The 24,899-nt window shown below is 44.6% G+C and overlaps 1 protein-coding gene across 32 annotated transcripts in view; it reads right to left on the bottom strand.

Moving 5' to 3' along the window:
- SORBS1 (sorbin and SH3 domain containing 1) overlaps positions 1-24,899 on the bottom strand; it is a 184,868-nt gene that overhangs the window by 45,035 nt on the left and 114,934 nt on the right. For 25 of the 32 annotated variants that reach the window (XM_081911683.1, XM_081911663.1, XM_081911684.1 and 22 more), the window contains 10 exons: positions 23,622-23,785; positions 21,488-21,551; positions 19,663-19,737; positions 19,290-19,352; positions 14,850-14,897; positions 14,491-14,620; positions 13,984-14,098; positions 7,048-7,131; positions 635-700; positions 46-141 (listed from right to left, as the gene is read on the bottom strand). In XM_081911683.1, the coding sequence (XP_081767809.1) occupies positions 46-141; positions 635-700; positions 7,048-7,131; positions 13,984-14,098; positions 14,491-14,620; positions 14,850-14,897; positions 19,290-19,352; positions 19,663-19,737; positions 21,488-21,551; positions 23,622-23,785 (905 nt within the window). The remainder of the gene's footprint in view (positions 1-45; positions 142-634; positions 701-7,047; positions 7,132-13,983; positions 14,099-14,490; positions 14,621-14,849; positions 14,898-19,289; positions 19,353-19,662; positions 19,738-21,487; positions 21,552-23,621; positions 23,786-24,899) is intronic. The other 7 variants (XM_081911680.1, XM_081911682.1, XM_081911654.1 and 4 more) reach the window with 7 other exon arrangements.

Raw genomic sequence — 24,899 nt, 5'->3', positions numbered from 1 at the left:
TTAGGAACAGGGATTAGCAAGCAGCGTGGAATGAAGAAGAAATACCTTCATCTGCTTCTTATCTTTATACATTTTCTCCATTTTTTCTATATCTGCCTCTAACTCAGTCTGATAGAGGTAGATGTCTTTTTCTGGGTCAGTCTGGTTAAAGAAGGAAGAAGAAGGAAGAAACAACACATAAGGGGAGGCAAAACAAAAGCTAATTCTGAAAAAACAGAGCCTTTTGTTTTAAAGTGACAAAGATAGACAAGACGAAAGTCGAATATTTTTCCATACTCAAATCCACAACTGGCTTAGATTCCCTTCTGAATTTGCCATGATCTAGTAGTGTTTCTTATAAATATTTCTTTTTAAACCACTGTAAACAATTCATTCGTACCGCACAAAAAACACTTGTTAGTACAATAATCGCTACAGATCACAAGAGCAAGGAGGCTGCTGTGATCCAGCAAGGGTTAAAAGGAACGCTTTAAGGCTTCTTTTCAGCCTGAAACAAGGCATAAGGAATCCAAAATCAATTCAATCCAAACCACCACTTGCACTCACGTAAAATCCAAACATTGCTAGAGACTGAAAGCTGAAGCCACACAAACACACAGAAACCATACTATAGTACAACGTATGTTTGAATTACCTTTCTATCCTCTCTAGTAAGGATAGAGCAATCTCCCGGAGTATAATCCCAAATCTTTTTTGGAGGCTGATGGAAAGCAGAGGAGGAAATGAGGAAATGAAGGTAAGGAAAGACTTCACAAAGAACATGGAAACTGGATTAGAACAGAGGGAGTACATTGGGGGGAAATTGCATCAAGACTGGAAATAAAATTGAAGAGGGGAAGGAAAGAAACAGGGGTTCAACCTGTTAAACCACAAACACAGGAGATTATGGGAGGGGGACAGAGGAAGCATGCATTGTGTTGCAGGGCTCGCTTTAGAAATTTGCTTGAAAGCACTTCCAATACAGTTTGCTAAAGAAACCAAACCAGGATAAAAAATAAATAATTGCACATTCTTTCCCCCCTGAAAAAAAAGAAGGGGTATAACCAAGATTTTCAAACAGAGCAAATTGTGGGGTTGCCTTTTATTCTTTCTTTTAAATATAGATCCCCAGCCCCTTTCCCAGACTTCAAATACATACCATGTTAACAAATGGCTGAAATCCCAGAGGTGGCAGTGTGGGGCAATGAAAATGCAGGGTTACTCATGTCACCGTTTGAGCTATTTGTTGATCTTTCGCAAGGAAGAGAAGGTGGAATTAAGAATTTAGTCAAAGAAGTGAATTCAGGAGCCAGGTTTGGAAACCAGGTCTCGGGTCCCAACAGATCTGGGTTTGGGAGGTGCTACACAGAGCCCAAGGAACAGAAACTTGTACTGATGGGAATCAAAACCAGCGGCTTCTGCTGCTGGTGTAGCAGAATGAAAAATATGCTGGTGAGAAGCAAGGCTGCCTTGTCTTATGAAACTAGGAATGGAGATTCACTTCTATAACCTTTCGTTCAGTTTATCAGCCATCCAGCAACAAGAGTTTGCCGAGTGGCAGACAAAGGAAAAACAAACCCAACGTACACTGAAGAAACTAGGCTTGGGGGAGAAATTTAGGAAGTCTACACTATAGAGTCAATTGCCTTTTTTTCTGAAGCCACCCACTTGGTTCTGCATTTCAGAATGAGGCCCACTCCAGAATCTGAACCCCGACGATGAATCTGAAAGGATGATCTGATGTCTGCCTTCTACCATTTTTCATTTTACTTTTAAAACTCCCCGCACCCACCAGCAGCTCGAAGCTGTGAAAACCGGCAGCTCTGCAACTCAGGTGGAAATCTCGCGGGTGTACGCCATGATGTGCTGTTTCTCCCTGGCACTTAGTACAGAAAAAAACCCCAAAACAATATGGCTGCTCCCATACAGCATAGGGGCAGCCATATACCGTATTTTTCACTCTATAAGATGCACTTTCCCCCTCCTAAAAAGTAAGGGGAAATGTGTGTGCGTCTTATGGAGCGAATGCAGGCTGCGCAGCTATCCCTGAAGCCAGGAGAGCAAGAGGGATCGGGATAGCTGCCCGAAGCCTCCTGAGCACAGCGGGAGCGCTCCAACTGTGCTCCGGAGGCTTTGCGTCGCTTTTGCTGAAGCCAGGAGAGCAAGAGGGATCAATCCCTCTTGCTCTCCTGGCTTCGCTTCACTGGAGAGCCGCTGCACAGCTTTCCCTCTCTGAACAGCACCCCTTCAGCGAAGCGGGAGGAGAAATGGATGGGGCTCCGCTTATCCTGCTGCTTTGATGAAGGGATGCTGCGCAGAGAGGGAAAGCTGCGCGACGCCCCTTCAGCGAAGTGGCAGGAGAAACGCAACCCCTTTCATTTCTCCTCCCACTTTGCTGGAGAGGCGCTGTGCAGAGAGGGAGAGAACATTTTCTTTCTTGTTCTCCTCCTCTAAAACTAGGTGCGTCTTATGGTCGGGTGCGTCTTATAGAGCGAAAAATACGGTACTTTTTCTGTATTAAATGCTAATGAGGAATGGCACACGTTACCGTACCATCCCTCCCAAGGAGATTTCCAACTTTATATGGTGGTTTCTAATATACCAGAAGCATGGGTGGCGTGACCAGAACAGCAGTACCCATCTAAATCAATTAAAAACCAGGATTCACAGCAACAAGTTTGAGCTGTTCTGCCTTGAGCCCATGTGCTAACCTTTCATAGAGGAAATAGAAGCTTCCAGCAAAACCAAGACCAGAGTTGTGGAGATAACCACAGAAATGTTGGTCAACAGGCCAGTTGAAGCCCATGAGTCAAAACATTGGGGGAAGTAGGTACCACTGGGACCAACACACCTGGGAGGGCAGGGATGAAAGAAGGGTCATGGGAATCCATCATAGGCCCAGGTGGCAAGGCCAGAGTTGTCTGCACCAAAGCCATTCCAGTTGGAGCTAGTGAAAGCGGAAATTGAGCAGGAGAAACTGATAAAACATGGGCAGTAAGAGCCCATCCTGGACACCATGATTAGCACTTCATAGGCTATTTGAACCACCAGTGGCTCAGGCACTAATGTTGAGCACACAGAGTATATCTGTAGAGATTGTAGTTGAAGGAAATGCATGGTGCAGAAACGGAGATCAAATCAGAACAGGGCAGTCCCTCAAACGTTGGAGGAAATAATAGTCCTAATGTGATGGCCTATGTTTGTTGGCACAAGAAGGCCATAAACCAGGCTTCCTTAACCTCAGCCCTCCAGATATTTTTGGCCTACAACTCCCATGATCCCTAGCTAGCAGGACCAGAGGTCAGGGATGATGGAAATTGTAGTCTCAAAACATCTGGAGGGCTGAGGTTGAGGAAGCCTGCCATAAACGCTCCCAGTAAGAGTCTTCAAGTCCTCTTGAAAGGCCTATGGTCTTGAGATATGGTGGTGCAAGGAGAGGAGAGATGAGATTGGCTGTCCCACCAGGGGCAATTGTCGCATTGGACTTCAGTCCTGGCTTCAGTCCATGGGCAACGGTTGTCCAGATTTGACTGTGGGCTTGAAAAAAGCTATGTTGTCCCCAAGCTCACTGTCGGAGACCAATTAAAAATGGCATGAGTCACCTTTAAAAGGGGTCCTCAAGGTGTTCCAGTAGAGGTTTCTCTCCCTATTCCAGGCATGGCTAAACTTGGCCCTCCATATGTTTTGGGACTGCAACTCCCATCATCCCTAGCTAACAGGACCAGTGGTCAGGGATGATGGGAACTGTAGTCTCAAAACATTTGGAGGGCCAAGTCTGGCCATGCCTGCCCTATCCAAACTGGTTCTTCAGTATGCTCAAATGACACACGTGTCAAAACAAATCTTTCAGTCAGAAATCACGTTTCCTAATGGCTTCCAGTTCCAGCTTATTTGGGGGAGCATAGTATTCAGTACTGGAGAGTCATGGTTTATTCAGGGGTACAAACCCCCCTAGTTGCTTATTCACAGATCTAGTGGCAGCAATGGGCATCATGTTTGAGAGAAGCATCTCATAGAGAACAGTCTGCTTGTAACGGGATATCATTTGGGGTAATTCGCAGATTTCCTTATTCCTAAGCATTTAACCTGAGGGCATCACACGTTAAAAAAACAAGCCATCACTATGGCTGGAGTTATTGCTGGGGAAATGTGAACAAGCACAGTTTATATATATCTAGGCTGTTCATGCCTTTCTGTGCTGAGTGGGGAACAAGGAAACAGCTCCAAACGCATCTTGGCAAATGTTTCACAGACAAAGGGTTTTGTTTTGTTTTGTTTTTCACAATTTCACAGCAAGACACTTCTTTCAGCTAAAACCTCCCCTCCCTCCTGCCCATACTGGCAGATTTTACACTGAAAAAGGGACCCTGTTATAAATTCAATGGAGGCCTATTAAAATGGCTGTCTCTAATGGAATAATCTGCCCTTCTAATTCCTAGCAAGGTATCCAGATTTCCCACTTAAAGAGGATTCCCATGCCTTTAATAGGGATCTTAAAGTGAGAATTTCAACAGTGGAGCTTTCCTTAGCATTGCGGGGGTGAGCAAAGGGGAATTTGCAGAACTTCACTTTGCTGATAGCATTTTGCACTTTTGTAAAAGTGAAAAAGGAAAAAACCTGAATGTTTAGATGGAATCTGATCGCTAGCTGGGAATGCAGTCGGAACACTGCAGAGTGCATTTTCACAGTCCTAGAAGCCACAAATTTCATGGCTCTTACTACCAGGGATGTAAGGAGCCCAGATTTCCATTCCACCCTGTATTCATTGCTGCTTCTGTTTGCTCCAGTTCATCAACCGCCAAAAACAATGCTATTTGTAATCGCTGTCCGCTGTGGCAAAATTACGCAGCTTAATTGATTACATAAATTATGTTGTCATCGCATCGTTCCACTCCATTCAATTTAAATTCAGAGGAAACAATGCAATCGAGGGGGAAACAGAACCCATTATCTATCATTTGTAAATTGTCAGAAACAACAGTGTATATCAATTGTATTGTGTGAATTGTTTTCCGTTCCAGACATGGAATTAATAAGAAAACGTTGGCAATTTCTGCTCCTGTTTCACCCCAATTTATACCGTATTTTTCGCTCTATAGGACCACTTTTCCCCCTCCAAAAATGAAGTGGAAATGTGTGTGCGTCCTATGGAGCAAATGCAGGCTCCTTGGCTTCAGCGATAGCAACGTGAAGCCTCCGAAGCGCAGAGGGAGCGCTCCTTCTGTGCTCCAGAGGCTTCGCGTTGCTTTCGCTGAAGCCTGGAGAGCGAGAGGGGTCGGTCCGCACCGACCCCTCTCACTCTCCAGGCTTCCAAGGTAGCCGCCTGAAGCCTCCAGAGTGCAGTGGGAACTCCCGCTGCGCTCCGGAGGCTTCGGGTGAACGCACCTTGAACACACAGAATGCACCTTGTTTTAGAGGGGGAGAACAAGAAAATAAAAATCTCCCTCTCTCTGCGCAGCACCCCTTCAGCGAAGCAGCAGGAGAAATGGAAGGGGCTCCGTTTCTCCTGCCACCTCTCTGAAGGGGCACAGAGCAGAGAGGGGGAGATTTTTTTCTTTCTTATTCTCCCCCTCTAAAACAAGGTGCGTCCTATGGTCCGGTGTGTCCTATAGAGCGAAAAATACAGTAATTTGCTCAAGGGAGTGGTGGTTTTGATCACCTGGCTCTCTTGAATCCCCATAACGTGCAAAAGGAAACCTAGATCTGTTCCACTTCTTACGAAACTGGAGGAATAGGCTCAGGTGGGAATAGTTCACAATGCTTAACACCCTTCATGGTCAAAGGTGTGGGCTCTTGCTCTGGCAGAGACGTTAACCCAGGGACAATTTTTCTGATCAATCGGACCCATTTATACAACGTGCAAGAGGAAAAACTCAGGAGGATTTTCTGGGCAGACTTGATGCCAAAGAACCCGCAGTCTTAAGCTTCTGGTGTGAGTTTAGGCCTTGGCTGACACTAATGGGAGGGAGCCGCCTTCCTAATTTATCATGTTGATATACAAAACATGTGCCCCAAATTTAGTTGTTATGATAGGGTTTTTTTTTTAATTAATTCTGCATTTTTGTAAGGTGTGGAAATCTTAATAAAAATTATTTCAAGAGCAAAAATTGGGTGGATTGTGATTGGTTTCGGAAGTCATCCCATGAAAACTGTGCCCAACCAGAAATGTTCTAAAGTTACGTAAGAACGGATTAACCATCAAAAACTTTCAATTTCTGTTGGATTCTGCATGCAGGACTATCTGTGTGAATGGGATGCATAATCCGTCCAAGCAGAATTCTTCCACCTGGTTGCCTCTCAAAAATATGAACACGAACATGAAACCACCACAATAATTTAATATTGGTAAAGCACCTACAATATGCTAGGCAGGGTCCATAAATGCAACAAGACAATGGAATCAAATTCTCAGTTCAGTTGTTTGTGTTGCAGCATTCTGATATGACACTCCTGCATCTGAAACCCACTGAGTAATGTGGGAAAGATTAACACAATGGGTCTGTCCATCAGGACATTTCTGGGATTTTTGCAGCGACTGCAGCTTCCTCGAAGCACCGTGGCTGGGAGAAAAGCAGCGGTACACAGGGAGCGAGGGACAAGGTATGTGTATTGTACAGGATTCATCCTGCTGGCAGGAAGCTGGCCAAAGATTTCAGGAAAGAGTTGGCAAGAGTTGATGAGGGCATCCTGGTTTGAAGTCATTTAGCAAGAAAGAAAATGGCCGTCCTTGCTGTTGCTAGGGGAATGGGAAGCACCCACTGGAAAATAAAGGAAATAGCATTTCTCTATACAGTGGCATACTAAACTTCGGCATATGAATGGCCACCAGTACTGCTGACACAGGTTTAGTGAATTCCAGATATCCTCAAGAGGCTGTGCATCTGTGGCTTGATGCGCAAACAGAAATTCTTTCTGCTTTTTTTGTTGTTAAAAAAACCCCCAAGGTTGCATTTGTGTGTGTGTGTCTTACGGTCATAACTATAATCAGAATGGAGGAGGGAGCGTTGCATGTGCGTTTTGTAAGGCAGGCTGGGTTTTTGTTTAATGGCTGTGACCATCAAAACTTACCGGTTTCCCAAACTCCAATTCCGAAAAGAATTTATACCAAGGCTCATTCTTTAAATCTATCTCTTCTGGGCTTATATCCCGAGTCTAAAGGAGTTGGTGATACGGGAATGGAAGAAAGAGAACGACAACATTATGCAGAGAATAGGAAAGGGCTGTTAAAGATGCAGCGTTCTGCGTCCCGCCCACTGCGGTTTATGAGGCATTCAGTTGGCAGCCTACACCCCATTACTTGGCAATGTAAGCTGCGGTCATACACAGCTCCTTGGGAGTAAGTACCATTGAATTCAATTGTGCTTGCATCTCAGTAGACAGGCATAGAATTGAACTGATAAGTCACTGGAGAAACTCCATTTCAATATGGAGTGTCAAAGGTGTCAGGGAAGGAAGATGGGTCATTTCTGAACCAGGACAGATAATGGCATTACAGTGGTACCTCGGGTTACATATGCTTCAGGTTACATACGCTTCAGGTTACAGACTCCACTAACCCAGAAATATTACCTCAGGTTAAGAATTTTGCTTCAGGATGAGAACAGAAATTGTGCTCCGGCGGCGCGGCAGCAGCGGGAGGCCCCATTAGCTAAAGTGGTGCTTCAGGTTAAGAACAGTTTCAGGTTAAGTACGGACCTCCGGAATGAATTAAGTACTTAACCCGAGGTATCACTGTATTGACAAGCAAATTAAGGAGGAGAACTAGTGAAATCAAGTTTCCCCTCAGCTGAAATGCAGACGACATGGTCAGCAACAGTGGGGTGACATATGGAGAGACGTGACTTTCCTTTTCACTAAATAGAACATGTGAAGAAAGCCTGTTAAGTCCTGCTTAAATTTCCAGAGCAATCCACTCGGAACATCCAATTGCTGAAAAACACCCTTCTGCAAAATTAAGACTTTGGGTCGCAATTTACATTGCGACCCCTCCCGCCTCAGCTAACCTCCCCCCATTTATGTGTCGGTGCAGAACACGGCATCTTTAACAGCACATGGATATGTGAGAAACCCTTTTTCATAAATGGCAAACAGGATGAAGGGTGAAATTCTAAACTAAAGAGGACGCAGTTAGAGAAAGCGTGTTACTGAGAAGTCTCTAAGGGGAATGGACACACAAGACTCTGTTCTGTTAGGCGACCAACATTTAATACAAGGGTAAAAGTTAAGAGTTCAGACAAAACCAACAGAGTAGGGACAGGACAGGACAGAAACAGAATGACTCCCAAGAAAGGCTCTCCCTTTTTGTACTTATATTCTGTTTTAAAGCAACAAACTGGAGCTCTTACTGATGTAGTTAATTAGAACCACAGTACACTTGAATACCTGAGCACATTTAAACATTGGCTCTTAGTGGAGCAGACTGCTTTGCATCAAATATAAAACAAGTTGAGGTGTACCTGATACTATATTTTTGAAATCTGGGAAATGTGCTGACTCCACCTGGGTTAAAAGGTGATTTAATCTTCCCAAACGATAGCTACTGCACAGTGTTTTGGTTCCATTCTCCTTGGATGATGTTAGCACGAGGGACTGAATACAGCAGAATAATGTTTTGCTTGGCAAGCGCAGATGGACTCCAAACTCGAAACGAAAGTGACATTCCAGCTATACAAAGCGACTAACATTCTTGTTGGTCCCGGGAATATACCTCACCCCCATTATTTCTGTGCTTTGGGGTCACTTGACTGTAGCAGTGAGATTGTCTGACAAATTACAGAGATGTGTTTTTTTTAATAGATAGTTTAGGAGGGGGCAAGCAATATTAACATTTGCTTTCTGGCTCATCGTAAGTCAATCGCTTTCCCCAATCTTTCCACTGTAAAAAGATGCTACGAGAACCTTAACTGTCAAGGGCGCTAAAGACATTAGCCCTTGGTTGAGATGAGTCATGTTGACTCAGGCCTCCTCTAGCAAAGTCCCAGAAGCTCTTACAGAGTTTGCTAGACACCTTGCAGGCCTGACTGGTATTTTTTAAGTACCCCTTAGCAGCCAAAAGCAAAGAAAAATACTAAGCTCTCGCATTCCACAAAACTCTTTCTGCTAGTTCAACAAGGATTCCAATTAGCAGGAACCAAATACCAGATAACTCTTGTTTTCACTTTCAACACATCTCAAATGTTTAAACTACTTGTGATATTATGCATGCCTGAGTCCTGTGCTCAGAATTTTCCTCCGAGTTAGAATGGACACAGATATAAAAAACGCTGTGAAAATGCTTTTTTTTAAAAAATACATTGAATTTTGCATAGCTCCCTTTCGCCACCTAGTGTCACATTTGCATATTGCACCTTAAAACACAATTAAAACTTTTTATTTGCAGCTGTATAGCTGAGTCCCTGGTCTCTTTCCCCCACCTCTGAACCAGTTAAGGACTTGGTAAGGGTGCGGAGGAGATTAATCCTTACCACCCTAGCTGCAATTTGCCCCAGAGAGACTTTCCACACTAGGGTTCTAGAAGAGAGTTTTTAGACAAAACCACTTAAAAGCCTTCTAAAACTTAAAGAAAAAAATTTGCCTTGTAAGGCTGGAAACCTGGACAAACTTTAATTGAGCTAGGAGCAGTTCAGAATTAACCTGCTCTATACCTCTCTGCCTGTGAGACGAGCAAACCTATGACAATGTTGTAACCATATATGTAAGCTGTCGACCGCTAGCCTATGACACTTTCATGTATTTAGTCCCATCATTCCATTCCATTCTTAGATAAATTTGGAATTTCTGGGGTACAGAAGAATCCTTCCAACACACACAGAAACCAAATACATATTTAAATGTTCATTTTCTCTCAAAATATATATTTAAATGTGCATTTTGGTATGTCCAAACTGCACAGCTAACGCTGGATCACGACAGTTGGAAAAGTGTAAGATGTGACGGACAGCTAAGTTCCAATCAGGAAGAGATTCAGGTCCTTTTGTTTAGAAATCTGCAAAGACTTAATTCCTCAAGCATCTCTAGTCGTCTTCTTTGCAAGTATCAGGCTGTAAAAAAGGACAATCACTGTTCTGAGGGCTTTTCTGATACTGGAGGTGAGACAGCCTGGGGAGAAAGTGCTTGAGCTATACAGAGCTTAAGGAAGCAAGATAGGGAAAAGGTTCAGCTTCCCTCAACCACACACCTCTTTTTATACTAATTTAAGGCTCCCACTTAGATGCGAACGGGTTTCAGATGTGTGAATAAACTGTGCCTGCCCAGAGCATCGTTCAGAAGATTTTAAAGCTAGAAGCTGATTTATTTTAATGGCAGAATGGGCCCCCTGAAGGCTTTGCATCACAAGTGAGTGGCCACAGGTACAAGAAAAAAACAACACCCACTATGAAAATTAAAACACAAAATGTGACAGTGTTTTTAACAACTGGTGTAGCTGCTCTGAGAGTCACCTACTGTGCTCTGTGGTGCCTACTGGGCACCACAGTTCAAGAAGGACACTGACAAACTGGAACGTGTCCAGAGAAGGGCAACCAAAATGGTCAAAGGCCTGGAAACGATGCCTTATGAGGAACGGCTAAGGGAGCTGGGCATGTTTAGCCTGCAGAAGAGGAGGTTAAGGGGTGATATGATAGCCATGTTCAAATATATAAAAGGATGTCACATGGAGGAGGGAGAAAGGTTGTTTTCTGCTGCTCCAGAGAAGCGGACACGGAGCAATGGATCCAAACTACAAGAAAGAAGATTCCACCTAAACATTAGGAAGAACTTCCTGACAGTAAGAGCTGTTCGACAGTGGAATTTGCTGCCAAGGAGTGTGGTGGAGTCTCCTTCTTTGGAGGTCTTTAAGCAGAGGCTTGACAACCATATGTCAGGAGTGCTCTGATGGTGTTTCCTGCTTGGCAGGGGGTTGGACTTGATGGATCTTGTAGTCTGTTCCAACTCTATGATTCTATGATTCTATGGTCTTCTAGCAGTTCAAACTGTTCCAGTAGCCAACACTGAGTGCTTTCCTGATCCTCAGATCCTAGCCACTCCAGCGTCGCTGCAGACAGTTACAGCTTGCCACCAACTGCTCCAACGCACAGCCACTGACACCACCAGGACTCATCAGCTCCCTGCTGAGATGCTGTCAGTCGTTTAGCACTCTGCACATGCTCAGAAACACTGGGCCCATAACCTGTCAGTGCTTGTAAAAAACAACAACAACAAAGGAAAGGGTTCTGACCTCCCTTTGTCTCAGCCTGGCCCTCAGACCCTTGTCGGCATAAAAGAGTCCACAAGAATATCCTTGCAGAGTGCTTTCTGCTTTTATTCTTAAAAGTCTTTGTGCAAAAGCGACTGACACACAACAACACTACCAGCTTTCACCAACCAACCAACCCTACATTTCTCACTCTATATATACAACCTGGTGCAGGCCTCTGACTCATGCTGACCCAGCTTTTTAAGCATTAAAGAAACAGCGGCCATTTTAGCTGTGACAAAATGGACAGAAGAGGACTGGCCAAAAATGGGGGAAAGGGCAGGGGGAAAGAACCAGTGGTGTAGCCTGGGGGGCGGGCCCCAGAGGCAGTTTCCCTAGGTGCAAAATTTCAACACCCGGTGCTGCCTCAATATAGCTGCACACTTCCATCGCTGGACTCCGTTGGAAACAGCTTCTCCATGCGAACAGGAAGTGACCTCTGCAGATAACAAAATGACTCTTCTTTTCTTATCTCTGCAGCTGCAATTTCCTGGTTGAGGTGGATGCCGTTAGGCAGCTGAATGCACAGGCGTCCTCTGTCCGTTTCCCTCACCTCCATCCATCCACGCTGTCCCGGGCACTGGCAACCCACGCCACAGCACTGGGAAGAAGGGACACGCTGAGCCCAATAAATTGCACAGGCCTAGCTCCCTTAGCTGAACTGGATGACCCAAGTGACCATCCCTTGTGATGTTTTACACCACTATCAATAGAGAACTGAGCAGGAAGACATTTAAAACATTAACACTAGACCTGATGGGGAGTATGCTGCTACCAAAACCAAAAGACAGCGAAAGCTCTAGCTCTACATTCTGAATGATGTTCCTTGCAGGCATAAGATGTTCCATGTGTGCGCTTGCACAGAGCTAGTTTGTCCGCTTGGACATCATAGCAAAGAACAGAAAAAATCAAACGGGCGGCTACACACGAGAGAGGAAAGTCTGTGGCTTGTTCACGATCCTCCTAAACCACGATCATTTGAACTGAGCCAATTATCGTATTTTTAACACAGACTTCCTTCTGCCTAAAGAGAAACAGCTTCGAAACTTCGCAAAGCTCTGTACAAACATAAAATGCTGCCTTGTGAGGATCACAGGGAAATAGGATGCTGCCTTTTACGGACTCAGACCCTTGGGCCATCCAGTTCAGAATTGGCTACACTGACCGGGAGTTTCTCTCCAGTGCCTCAGACAAAGGACAGTGGTGGGTTTACGGGAGAGGAACTTTGGCGACACCACAACCCATCCACACACAAACAAGTCATGCTGCAATCAACTGAACACAACCAACACAACTCTGGACCCCCTAACCTCTCGCAATGTCTGTGAGGTGCAAAAGTCCTGTGTTATGCTGACACAACCCCCTACACTAGCACTATGCAACAGAACGAAAAAACAACACCCCTTCCCTCTCTTTCCCACTTAAACCACAGGATGTCTATTGACAAAAGTGTCTCTCACTACATTCAGGCATGTCCAAAGTCTGTTTTCGGGGCCTAATTCGGCCCATCGGTCAGTTTAATCCGGCCCCCATGGCAGTTTATTTCCTGGGCTAAAATCCTTAAAAAAACAACAACCCTCAACAACGTCAATCCTAAAAAAAGGTCAATAACTTTGGTTGGCCCTCACGGCCCTTTACTTCATCAAATCTGGCCCTCTTTGAAAAAAGTTTGGAGACCACTGTAAACGAACTGTGATAAAGACTCTATGACAGGCACCCCCAAACTTTGGCCCTCCAGATGTTTTGGACTACAATTCCCATCATCCTGGACCACTGGTTCTGTTAGCTAAGGCTTCTGTTAGCTAAGGTTGGGGATGCCTGCTCTATGAATTGAAAGTGGAGATGGCATGTACCCCCCCCACACATTTGTTTGTTTTGTAACACAAGAAAATCTTTAATTTAAAAACCTATGATGTGGAATGAAAGGTGGTGGGTGGGTTGCTGATTTTTGGCCTCACACAGGGTGCCGGAGAAATCTGAGACCCAAAGGTCGGCCACTGCTGAGGATGTCTCAAGACCTGCTTGGAGGTCCTAGGGACTGAATCTGGGACCTTTTGCAGATACTCTATGGTGCATTTAGCCCATTATTATCTCTGCAAGATGGCTCTGACTCTACAGCAGCCTATAAATATAATGATGCTCTCCAGATGTTTTGAAACACACCTTCCGTCAGACCCAGCTGAGCTTTCGCCCACAAGCGGAGCTTTTGCCCAGGACACTTGCTGCATGGGGAAGGAGCACAGATGAATTTATGAAACCAAAACTCATTGGTTGGAGCTGCATGCGAAAGGTCGTAGGTTTGATCCCTAGCAACTCCATCTGGAGGGTCACTATGTTCCGAACCTTGGCCACAGGAAGAACCCAAAAGCAAAAGATAAGAAACAAAGCCTGCTTTCTCTTAACTTAAAAAGCTTGTGGAAACTCTCCTATTTAAAACTCATTGTTGCTTAGATTCCACACTGAATGCACCAATAACACAAGGCGTTAAAAATCAGGCCCACCACCCAACAGATTGTGGTGTCCAACATGGATTATTAAGTATTTGGCAAGCGAAACGACCACATTCAACACACTCCAAAGAACTTTGCAACGGTGAAGGGGCATTGGCCTATTCACCAGCTGTTTTCGAACAGGACGGAGGATTTTTAAGATGTTAAATATAAGTTTAGACGGAAACTTAAAAAACAAGACTGTAAAACCTAGCCACATGGAAGCATGCCAGCGGTGCAGGAAGAGGGGAAAGCGTATTAGTAAGATAAAATTAACATTACCAATTTTTCATTGTTCAGAACAGAGGACCTTCCTGGCTGATATTCATAAATGCTTTTAGGTTCAGCGCGGTATTTTCTTGTGTCCACCTTCTTGTCCGGAGGTTCCCAATCATTCCTGGGGCGGAATATAGTTTGTTGTTGTTACAGAAACGAAATATTTTCACTGGGCGGTTAATCCTAGTTTAATCACAAAAACGCTTCAATCAAAAGTAGAAATCAGGCTTGGAGCACCGCGCGGTTCAAATTAGGGGCGTGGGGAGTTTCTTCAACTTCCTACACGGATACGCCAAAGCATAATTCTAGTTGTCAAAAATGCGCTGGAGCCCATTAACCAAACTGTAATTACTGCCTTATGTCTGGAACCAGATGCACGCACAAAGTATGCAAGCACCTCTGCTTTCTCACTGCGCCAAACACACTTGGTTTGAACTGAGGGAAAACTCAGAGGCTTGTGGCAAAACAGGTGGCGCAAGTTAAAGCGCTCCTGGTGAGGAGAAACCAAGTTACCTTTCAGTGCTCGGTTTAAGAGAAGAGGTACGAGTTGGCAAGGGCAGAGTGGCAGATCTCTTGACCACCTTCTCCATGTCGATAGTGTCGTTTTCACTCTTGGAACGGGGTACTGAAGTCTGTGCTCTTGCTGAAAAGGGAGCATTAAAAAAAACCACACAACATGGTTACGTCTGAAAGGGAAACAACGAGATCTCAATGTTCTAAAACGTTAAAGGTTTTGCGTTCTAGAAGCACCACGATTCTCCTGCAGTAATGGGATTCAACAAACAACCCACCAACACGTTCTCTTTCATAACATTCAAATCTTTAGCATTTACATGAGTTCACTTCAGACGTCGAAACATCCAGGTACTTACTGTCTTTGTAAAAGGAGTACTGAGGCACATAGGAATCGGAATCTTCATCTGGAAAACAAACAATTTACAATCACCACAGGTATTTCATTATGCACCTATGACTTAAGAGTTTCGCCTTCTGTCCTTACAGGGTTCTAAGGGCAAATGCAGGTATTGTTTTCAGTGTTCTCATCCCTGTGGGGAACGGCAGCCGGAGAAAATGAGAGTGGGAAGAGAGAGAGAGAGAGGTCTGCAAGATTCCTCTCTAATCATGGAAAAGGCAGGTGTTTGAAATACTGCAGGTATTCCTTTCGGCAGCAGCTGAAAACCTCTTTGCCTAAACGACCCCACACAGTAGTTTAGAAAGTTTGCATGAGCTTTGATTAGTTTTGTCTATTCTATTCTGGTTTTAAACTTTCTGGATGTTTTAAACTATGGGAATATCTTTTTCCGTGATAATTTTACTGTTTTAACTTTTTTGTAAACCACTTTGAGGTTTGTTCTGTAATCCAGTGGTATATAATTTTTACGAAATACATAAATACACAAGTGTTCCCATGTTTACCTTTGTGCATGTGGTTGTGAGAGCTCCTTCTCCTTCCATGCTTGACTACTAGAATGACTAGATGATGATGATGATGATGATTTTATTTATATGCCGCCCACCTGGCCGGGTTTCCCCAGCCACTCTGGGTGGCTCCCAACAGAATATTAAAAACACAACCCTTCAGATGCCTTCTAAAAGTCAGTTAGTTGTTTATTTCCTTGACATCTGATGGGAGGGCATTCCACAGGGGGGGGGGTGCCACTACCAAGAAGGCCCTCCACATCAACTCAGCATCTTATTATGCTCAGTTCTAGAAAACTTGTGTTCACAATTACATATAAGTACATATGTCTTTCTTCTTCTTCTTCTTCTTCTTCTTCTTCTTCTTCTTCTTCTTCTTCTTCTTCTGAGTAACAGAATTTGTGAAAGAATGCCCATCAATCTAGATCTACAGTGGTACCTCAGGTTACATACACTTCAGGTTACAGACTCCGCTAACCCGGAAATAGTGCTTCAGGTTAAGAACTTTGCTTCAGGATGAGAACAGAAACCGTGCTCTGGTGGTGTGGTGCTTCAGGTTAAGAACAGTTTCAGGTTAAGAACGGACCTCCGGAACGAATTAAGTACTTAACCCGAGGTACCACTGTATAGGAATCCTATTTTTCATAGGGACTGCCAAAAATATCCTCATTCCCAACACCATAGCAGCACTGATTGGCAAAAAGGAATAAAATATATAAACGCTGGGTTGGGAAATGGGTGCTGGCATTCCATTCATCCCTAGAAAGACTGTCCGTTACCTCCTGCCCATTACCCACCAACAGTTCTGAGGCCTTCCCATTTGACTGACCAGTTTCCACTATGTTTGCATGAAGATCCAATAATCCTCAAGCAAGGTCACACTTTTATATTTTGAGGACCCTTGGCAGCATTTTAGCTGTTGCAGAATTCTCACGGTACAGAATTGTTTGGGAAGGCTGACCTGGAGCTTTCCACTGCCTTAATGCGGAAAGAAGAAGCCTTTTGAGTCAGGGAGGCAGATGGACTCAGCCTGTCTGCATGCCAGCCGACACACCTGAACATCAGCTTGCTCAGAGAGAGATGTCAGGCCTTGATGTTTAGTTACAGGGCTACAAGGATTTTCGTTGGCTCCCCATGCCACCCGATTCCCACTGAGCTGAAAGCTTCACTTCACCCTCTGGTTATCTGCACTTGACAGTTTAGGTTGGCTATTAGTTTTCTCAGCTTGCACACTGCCACTGTGGCACAGAAGAAAAGCACTTGGGTCCATTGCCCAAGTCCCCAGTTCTCTTGCCTTAAAGGTAAAGGTAAAGGGACCCCTGACCATTAGGTCCAGTCGTGACCGACTCTGGGGTTGCGGCGCTCATCTTGCTTTATTGGCCGAGGGAGCCGGTGTACAGCTTCCGGATCATGTGGCCAGCATGACTAAGCCGCTTCTGGCGAAACCAGAGCAGCACATGGAAACGCCGTTTACCTTCCCGCTGGAGCGATACCTATTTATCTACTTGCACTTTGACGTGCTTTCAAACTGCTAGGTGGGCAGGAGCAGGGACTGAACAACGGGAGCTCACCCCGGCGCGGGGATTCGAACCGCCGACCTTCTGATCGGCAAGTCCTAGGCTCTGTGGTTTAACCCACAGCACCACCCACACTCTCTTGCCTTAAGCAAGAGCAAAACCTTCTTGAAGTGATGGCAGCCTCCTGCTGCAGAAAGCGTTCCTTCTCTGTAACAATAAAACAGACCCGCAAGCTTTAAAACAAGCTAGAAATCTGCTTTTTCACCACCCAATGCTCCAAAACAGCAGGCAGGCTGTCGTCCTAGGCTTGGCATACTCAGCAAGTTTCCTGTGGCAGCAATCTCATTATAAGACGTTGCCACAAATAGTTTGCCATGGTGCTCAACAAGGGCTTAGGAACGTCACTCCCTCCTCCTCCTGCGACACGGCTGAGATGCATCTAGTAATCACAGTAGCTGACAGAATCACAATTCCACACAAGACGGTTTCAAACCTTGGTGTCCTGGGTCGCTCTGTAGCATCAGACGCAACACTGCCGGTACCGCAAAGGGACTGAGATATTCTAAACATTCATTTGCTACTAAGGGGCTTCCGAGTCCATGCTGTAAATAACTTTATCACATAGGCATTCCTTGCAATGCATTTTGCCCACATAAGGTGGAACAGAATCTTGTTATCCGGGATCTCTGACACAGAATCTTGTTATCCGGGATCTCTGACACAGGTTCTTCTGCCACCAGAGAGCATTTTTTTAACCCCCAGCGTCAGAGGGTGAGCCTGGAGACTCATACATGCAAAACACATGCGTTTCCAAAAGGGTTTTTCTAAAGTCTTGAGCTATGGGTCACTTTTACAGACAGCATGCCAGATTCAGCGCATCTAAGAGCTTGTACTTGTTGCCACTGAGAGTACACCGGCTATGGAAAGGCAGCCCCCAGCAAGCCCCCGCACCAGCAACACGGGTTACAAATATCTAAGCTTAATTAGAAGTGCAGGTAATCCATGGGGGAGGGGGCAGCTAACCGGGGGCCGGAATCAGAAGAGCTTCAATGAGTCTAAACATTTTGAGTCACAGCATAAATGCATGATTATACATATACATATTGATACATATTTAGAACTTTTACGTATCATACATGACACGTAAAACGCTAAGATACGTATAAATATGTGTAAAATCGCACAGTATAAATGCGCCGCTATACACTGAATATGTATAAATTCATATCTTCATAAACATAGTAAAGGTTCGCTATCTATGCTAGCATTCGATTGATGTTGGAGAGAAATTGAGTTGAGAAACAAGGTGAAGGGTACATATTGATATAAGAATGTATTAGGTAAAATGTAAAGAAATATACAATAATAAGAGTACATTCATTTGTAAAAAAAGAATATACAAAGAGATTGATAGGATGTCCGTAGTGACGGTACAAATATTATTTTGAAATGGCTTTATGTCTTTCTTTTTTCCTTGTTCTTTCTTTAGGTACATAAATTTGGTATATAAACTTTGTATACATGTTGGAAATTATATTATAATATGCCCTGTAATGTAATATGAGAATGTATACATATGTGACATAAGAACGGTAATAATTTTTTTTTAAAAAAAGAATATGTATAAATTCTGTCTGTGTGTGTTAACTAAATGTCATGTCAATGGTCATCTCTTTCAATTGATTTTGTTAGTCTATTTTGTTCTAAGGCAGGGTCTCCAAAACTTGGGTCTCAAGCTATTTTTATGGACTACAATTCCCATCGTCCCTGACCACTGGACCACTGGTGGGAGTTATAATCCAAAAACAGCTGGAGACGCAAGCTTGGGAAAACCCGTCTAAGGTAATCTTTAAAAAGCAGTCAGGGGAAGGGAAAAACGCAATACCATATTTTAAAAAAATACACACTAGGTTAAATGCTATTATTTCAGGGCGATCAATTAGCTGGCATCATGAGCCCAATTCACTGGGAACGTTTTCAGCAAAGCCCCCCATGGAATGAATGGGGAATGTGCAATCGAATAGCTCTGTTCTCAGATCAGTCCTGTTCCATCCAATGCAGTTTGCTTTTGGTGGATTGGGCTCAGTGTGCCAGGTAAACGACTGCAGATGCGCGGCTCGGTACCTTGGATTGAGCACACAAAAACCAAGCAGATCCAAGTCCCGCTGCATTAGTCCGGGGACTGTTAGAAAGCAGAGAGAGCAAGGCCAAGCCAAGAAAGCTGGTCCGACAGTTAAGGCAAAAAAGTTAACTGGCAGCAGATCATTAGGAAGAAGCAAACTAAGCTGGGGTAAGAAAACTCTGGTTGGAAAGTTGAGGAGGAAGCAGCAGCAGCGCTTGTGCAAAAGGAAACGTTGGCCAACCACGACTATTTACCTTCAGATTTAGGGCTAGGAGTAGACACAGGAAACTGGTAGGTAGGAGAATAAGGATTTTCTTCTGCAGCGGAGAAAAGCAAGGGAGTTGGACAGCAGTGGAGGAAACATCACTCCCCCAATTTCCTATCCCCGTTAAGCTTCTCGCGGCCTCGTTCGACAACAGTGTTACATCACACACTCCAAACAGAGAAGAAAAGGTTAGGAAGTATTTTGCCTCCGCACACATCACACAAGGAGGCAAACCGAGCACCACTCAAGAGCCAGCCATGCTGAAAGGAGAGGCATTCAACTAAGTAGCACGCTCTAGTGTGAAAGATTTAAGAGGATGGTTAAAAACCAAACACAGAACAACTGGCTAAGCTTGTGGGTACCTTTGGTTTGGGGCTGGATATCAGGAAGTTCGGGGAATTTGTAGGTAGGGCAATAAGGGTTTTCTTCAGGAGGGTCTGTGCAGAAAGAGCACATTTTGGGGGGAAAGAACAGAGAGGAAAGAAATGAAGGGAGAGATGGACAAATCAGTGTGAATCTCCTCGCACGCGCATGTCAAGAATTCTATTTTACGTTGACGCCCCCCGCAAAAAAGGGCAGAAAACACCCATTTAGCATTCTGCTGTACCCTGAGGCCAACTATCTCTGTGCCCTTCTTTCAAGCCCCATCATCCCTGGGTGGCTCGTGGTCTCTCTGAGATGGCGGTTCGCTTCTCCTCGCTCTGCCTCCCACCAAATATCACATTGTCAAGAGGAGGAGGAACGCAAAGGGGTGCATGCGCAGAAGAGCGGAATTAAAGGGGAACGGGGTTGGAGAAAGCTGAAACTAATACTGTGGGAAGAGGAAAACAGGGGCTCCAGTTGCCCCACACAAAAGGTCTGATAGCACATGAGACGGAAATGCTGAGTTTCTGGCTGAGTACCAATGGGGAAAAACACCCCTCATCCAATGGCAATGTTATAGAGGACTACAAACGGAGGAGGACAACGCTTCCTTAACCCCCCGAAGCCAAAACACAGTGCTTGTTTCATAGAGGGAAGCTCAGCACCGCAATATCTGAAGGACTACTTCTCCCCATATAAACCATCCCAGACTCTGATCGTCGCCAGAGGCCCTTCTTCATGTGCCTCCTCCATGAGAGGGTGGCAACACAAGAACGGGCCTTTTCTGTTGTGACACCCCATTTGTGGGATGCTCTCCCCAGGGAAGTTCGTCTGGCGCCTTCATGATATATTTTTAGGTGCCAGGCGAAAACGTTCCTCTCTGACCAGGCCTTGGGCTGATTAATATTCTTTTAAATGTTTCTGTGGGGAGGGGGGGGTGTGTGTTATCGCTTTGCTGTTGTGCTTTACTTATTTTCATGTTTTTATCCTGTCTTTTATTCTGTGAGCTGTCCAGAGATCTTAGGATGAAGGGCGGTATAGAAATCTAAGAAATAAATAAGGATAAACAAATAGCAGTGTTGCAAGAGGCATCAAGAGAGTCAACACCAGACAAGTGAAGAACACGACATGTATCTGTCATGACTGGGGGCAGAAACTGGAAAGTGCTGGAAGCTTCTGGAAGCTTCTAGCAGGCTCACTTATTGTTTTGACTACCTCAAGGTCACGCTGAGCAGGAGCTGGAACCGAGCAACGGGAGCCCACCCCGTCGCGGGATTCAAACCACCGACCTTCTGATCAGCAAGCCCTAGGCTCTGTGGTTTAGACCACAGCGCCACCCTTGTCCCGAGCCAGGACTATAAACGTGTATAAAACTTCAGACACACATAGGCACACAGCATCCATGGACCAACGTACAGATGATGCTAAAGATGTGTAAACACAACACACCTCTCCTTTTTTTCTTTTTAAATGACAGTCATGGAGGTGGGCATAGGGTCAGGGTCAGGACCAATCACTTCCCTCCAAGCTGCTGTTAGCCTTGGGGGAGAACTTCCCTTGGCCCCCACAAACACTTAATGGCAGCTTCGGGAAAGGTTGGATTTTCTTTGAAACTGAGCCATTCCTCCAACTGCTATTTAAAGGACAAAAATTAGGCAAGCTAAATGCTATCACGCATGTAACTTCGTGGGTAGTTTGGCTCTCTAAGTCTGTTCTCAACCTTTCTCCTTGTGTTCTGGGTACTTTCAACATCCACTAAGGGCTGCCCACAGATTTGAACACAGGGCTTCTGGGGGAAACAAAAAGCAGGCAGGCAAACGGTACCTTTTGTCAGCCTGTGGATCTGCTTGAACATCGTCTTGTACCAGTCCTTGGATCGGTCCGTGTTCTGATAGAAAAAGGGACAAAACAAGTCATTGGCGCGAGTTCATTCCGCCGTTCGAAAAACAAAGAAGCTCGCCTCACGGCACGCACTCTGCTCGTTCTCTGCGACAATAACTGCATTGCAAAGGTTTGTCCCTTGCTGCTGCTCTGTCACAGCTTGACCAACAACCTGCAAAAAGCTGAGGGAAATCGAGCGGCGCAGCAATAAAAAGATGCCGGCACGTTTGCAAAGCTAAGCAGGGTCCGGTGTGGTTTCAAATTGGATGGGAGACCGTGCATTGAGATTGTTGTATTGCAGGGTTGGACTTAGATGACTCTTGGGGGTCCCTTCTGACTCTACAATTCTCTGACGTTTGTGAGTAACAGAACTGAGCTGGCAGGGCCAACTCCTAAGCTGCCATATTTAAGACAGGGTGAATAAAAATCAATTATTATTTTTTAAATAAAAATAAAAAATAGGATTTTTTAAAAAATTAAATCAGATTTTTAAAATAAAATGCTTTTGGAGGAAAAATCTTTCTAAAGATAGTTTTCTATTTCAGTTACATTATAGTCCAAAGGCTATTCATCAGGAAATAAGGATTTGTTTTAAGTTTTCCATGTGTGCGAAAATTCAGTCTAAGTTTTTTTTTAAAAAAACAACCACCTTTTAACCACATCAGTTAACCAACATGGATACATATGCTATAATGTTATTGTTTTAGTTAAATAAATTGTTTAAATGGTTATGAAGGAAATGATTATTTTTCTCCTTCCAATAAAGTACAGCAGAAAAGTTGTCCAAATATAAACAGTTAACTTATTAAACCTCACAATAATTTCACAATTATCTGTCTATGCATTTCTAATAGTATAACCAAATCAGTAATTTTTGATATAACTGTAAAAACTACTCTGAAAATTTATTATTCCAAAAATGAAAACTTCATCTGGATGTAAATATTAAGATTATACCAGCAAGAATGAGTCTTTCTGTAAAAAAAAATGATTTAAATCAAGTCTTACTGACTAGTGATTTAAATCATGATTTAAATCGATTTGATTTAAATCAAATCCACCCGGATTAAAGATATTAATTGTGTGTAAAAAGCGCACTGCAATGCACTGCATTTCCATCTCCTCGATGGGCTACCTTCCCAGGTGGACGAGCCCCATCTGCCCCTCACTTCCGTCTAAAAGTATGCGCAGAAACTTCCTTTTCGGCCATTAGACTCACTATTGGTCTCATCTGCTCAACCTGCCAGAGTCTGTCCTAGCATGCAGGGAACAGACAAGTCCCTAACTCACTGAGAGTTTGAGACCCACCAGATACCTTCACTTGGTTTAGTTGGCCAGTCGAAGCCATTCCCGGATTGTGGCCACTGTTGCATGCTGCCAGGAGCCACAGTTGAGTGCTAAGTGCAGCGTGGGGGCCAAAGATGAACAAACCACCCCTTCGTCGTCGTCATCTTCTTTGGCGAACACTTGTAGCTGAGTAAGATTGTCTTCCATAAACACGGTTTTAACAGTGAGTCCATAAGTGACTGTGGAGGCCAATTATGGATCCACACGTCCTTCCACACTGGGGACATTGGTTTCCAGGTGGGAGTTGATCACAGTGTGGATTTGCCAAGCATGCCTTCCTCTTAGCATGTTTCTCCCTTGCGTCCTGAGTTGGAGTGTCTTCAAAGCCCATGACACCTTTGGTAAAGGTTGTTCTCCAACTGGAGCACTCGCAGGCCAGTGCTTCCCACTTGTCAGTGTTTATACTACAGTGGTACCTCAGGTTACATATGCTTCAGGTTACATACGCTTCAGGTTACAGACTCCGCTAACCCAGAAATATTACCTCGGGTTAAGTACTTTGCTTCAGGATGAGAACAGAAATCGTGCTCTGGCGGCACAGCAGCAGCAGGAGGCCCCATTAGCTAAAGTAGTGCTTCAGGTTAAGAACAGTTTCAGATTAAGTACAGACCTCCGGAACGAATTAAGTACTTAACCTGAGGTACCACTGTACATTTTTTTAGATTTGACACCCCATACAGGTTAGCACAAATGAATTTACATGGAAGGAAAATGGGCCAAATTTCCTTACCCTTAATGGAATGCCTATGTCATCCGGCGAGGAATCGGTCATGTACTGCGGACTCTTAATTGCTTTCTTCCTTTCCTCCATTGCTTGTTTCTTGCTTTGGCTCATCTTTTCTTGGACAGGCATATAATCTACTTTATCCGCTAGTGGCACATCTATCGCTGGCTCTGTAAACAAAGGAAGCAAGTCCATCGCTTTGGCTTCCAATACAATCATTACACAATATCGAACATCAATCACTCCAAAAACCTTGGCGAAACACTGATGAGTCTGACTGTCCCAAGACAGCAAAATAATTTGAAATGTGACCGAATGAGCAAGGGATTTTTACAAGGGGCAGCAGCCCATCAATGTCTGGGATTTGACTCTAGGCACTAATCCACAAACCAGGCCAAACATGGGTTATCAAAAGCCACTACCTAATTCCAGCAATAACTACAGGGCTGGGCAAAGAATGGCTTCCCCCAATTCTCCACGCTATTTGTGGGTGGCAAAACTGTGGTGGTGGGGAGACATTTCCCCCCAATATTCTTTGGGGCAAGGTGGGATTCTCTTACTATTTGAAGTGGAGGCATTAATGGGAATTCTCAGGGGGGAAATTATGCAAAAACTCACTGAAGCTCACTTAAACTCAAAAGAATTCTATTCTTAGCTCATGCTGGTAGATGAAGGAAGTGCAAAGTTAGGACAGGAAGATGGCAAGAACAGGAGCCAAGCCTGTTGATTCCTTCAACAATAATAAAATATATGGGATCTGCAAGGCAAAGGCAAAGGGACCCCTGACCATTAGGTCTAGTTGCGGACGACTCTGGGGTTGCAGCGCTCATCTCGCTTTATTGGCCGAGGGAGCCGGCGTACAGCTTCCGGGTCATGTGGCCAGCATGACTAAGCTGCTTCTGGCGAACCAGAGCAGTGCATGGAAACGCCGTTTACCTTCCCGCCGGAGCAGTACCTATTTATCTACTTGCACTTGGACGTGCTTTTGAACTGCTAGGTTGGCAGGAGCAGGGAACGAACAATGGGAGCTCACTCCATCGTGGGGATTCGAACCGCCAACCTTCTGATCGGCAAGTCCTAGGCTCTGTGGTTTAACCCACAGCGCCATCTGCGTCCCATGTATGGGATCTGCAGCTGCACTCAAAATCTTCCCCGCTTGTAATGTTGGTGGAGAAGTTGAGAGGGCCATTCGGTTGAATTCCCCAGCCAGCTTGAAGGTAGTGGGACGAGAGAGACACCAAAAGAGGAAGCTCTGATAATGTTCTTTTCTGAGAAATTTGGCTC

This window comes from Podarcis melisellensis (genome assembly GCF_964234715.1).
Source record: "Podarcis melisellensis genome assembly, chromosome: 5".
NCBI classification, from domain to species: Eukaryota; Metazoa; Chordata; class Lepidosauria; order Squamata; family Lacertidae; genus Podarcis; species Podarcis melisellensis.
Note: the sequence above shows the minus strand (reverse complement) of the source record. Positions and strands in the feature narration are given on the sequence as shown.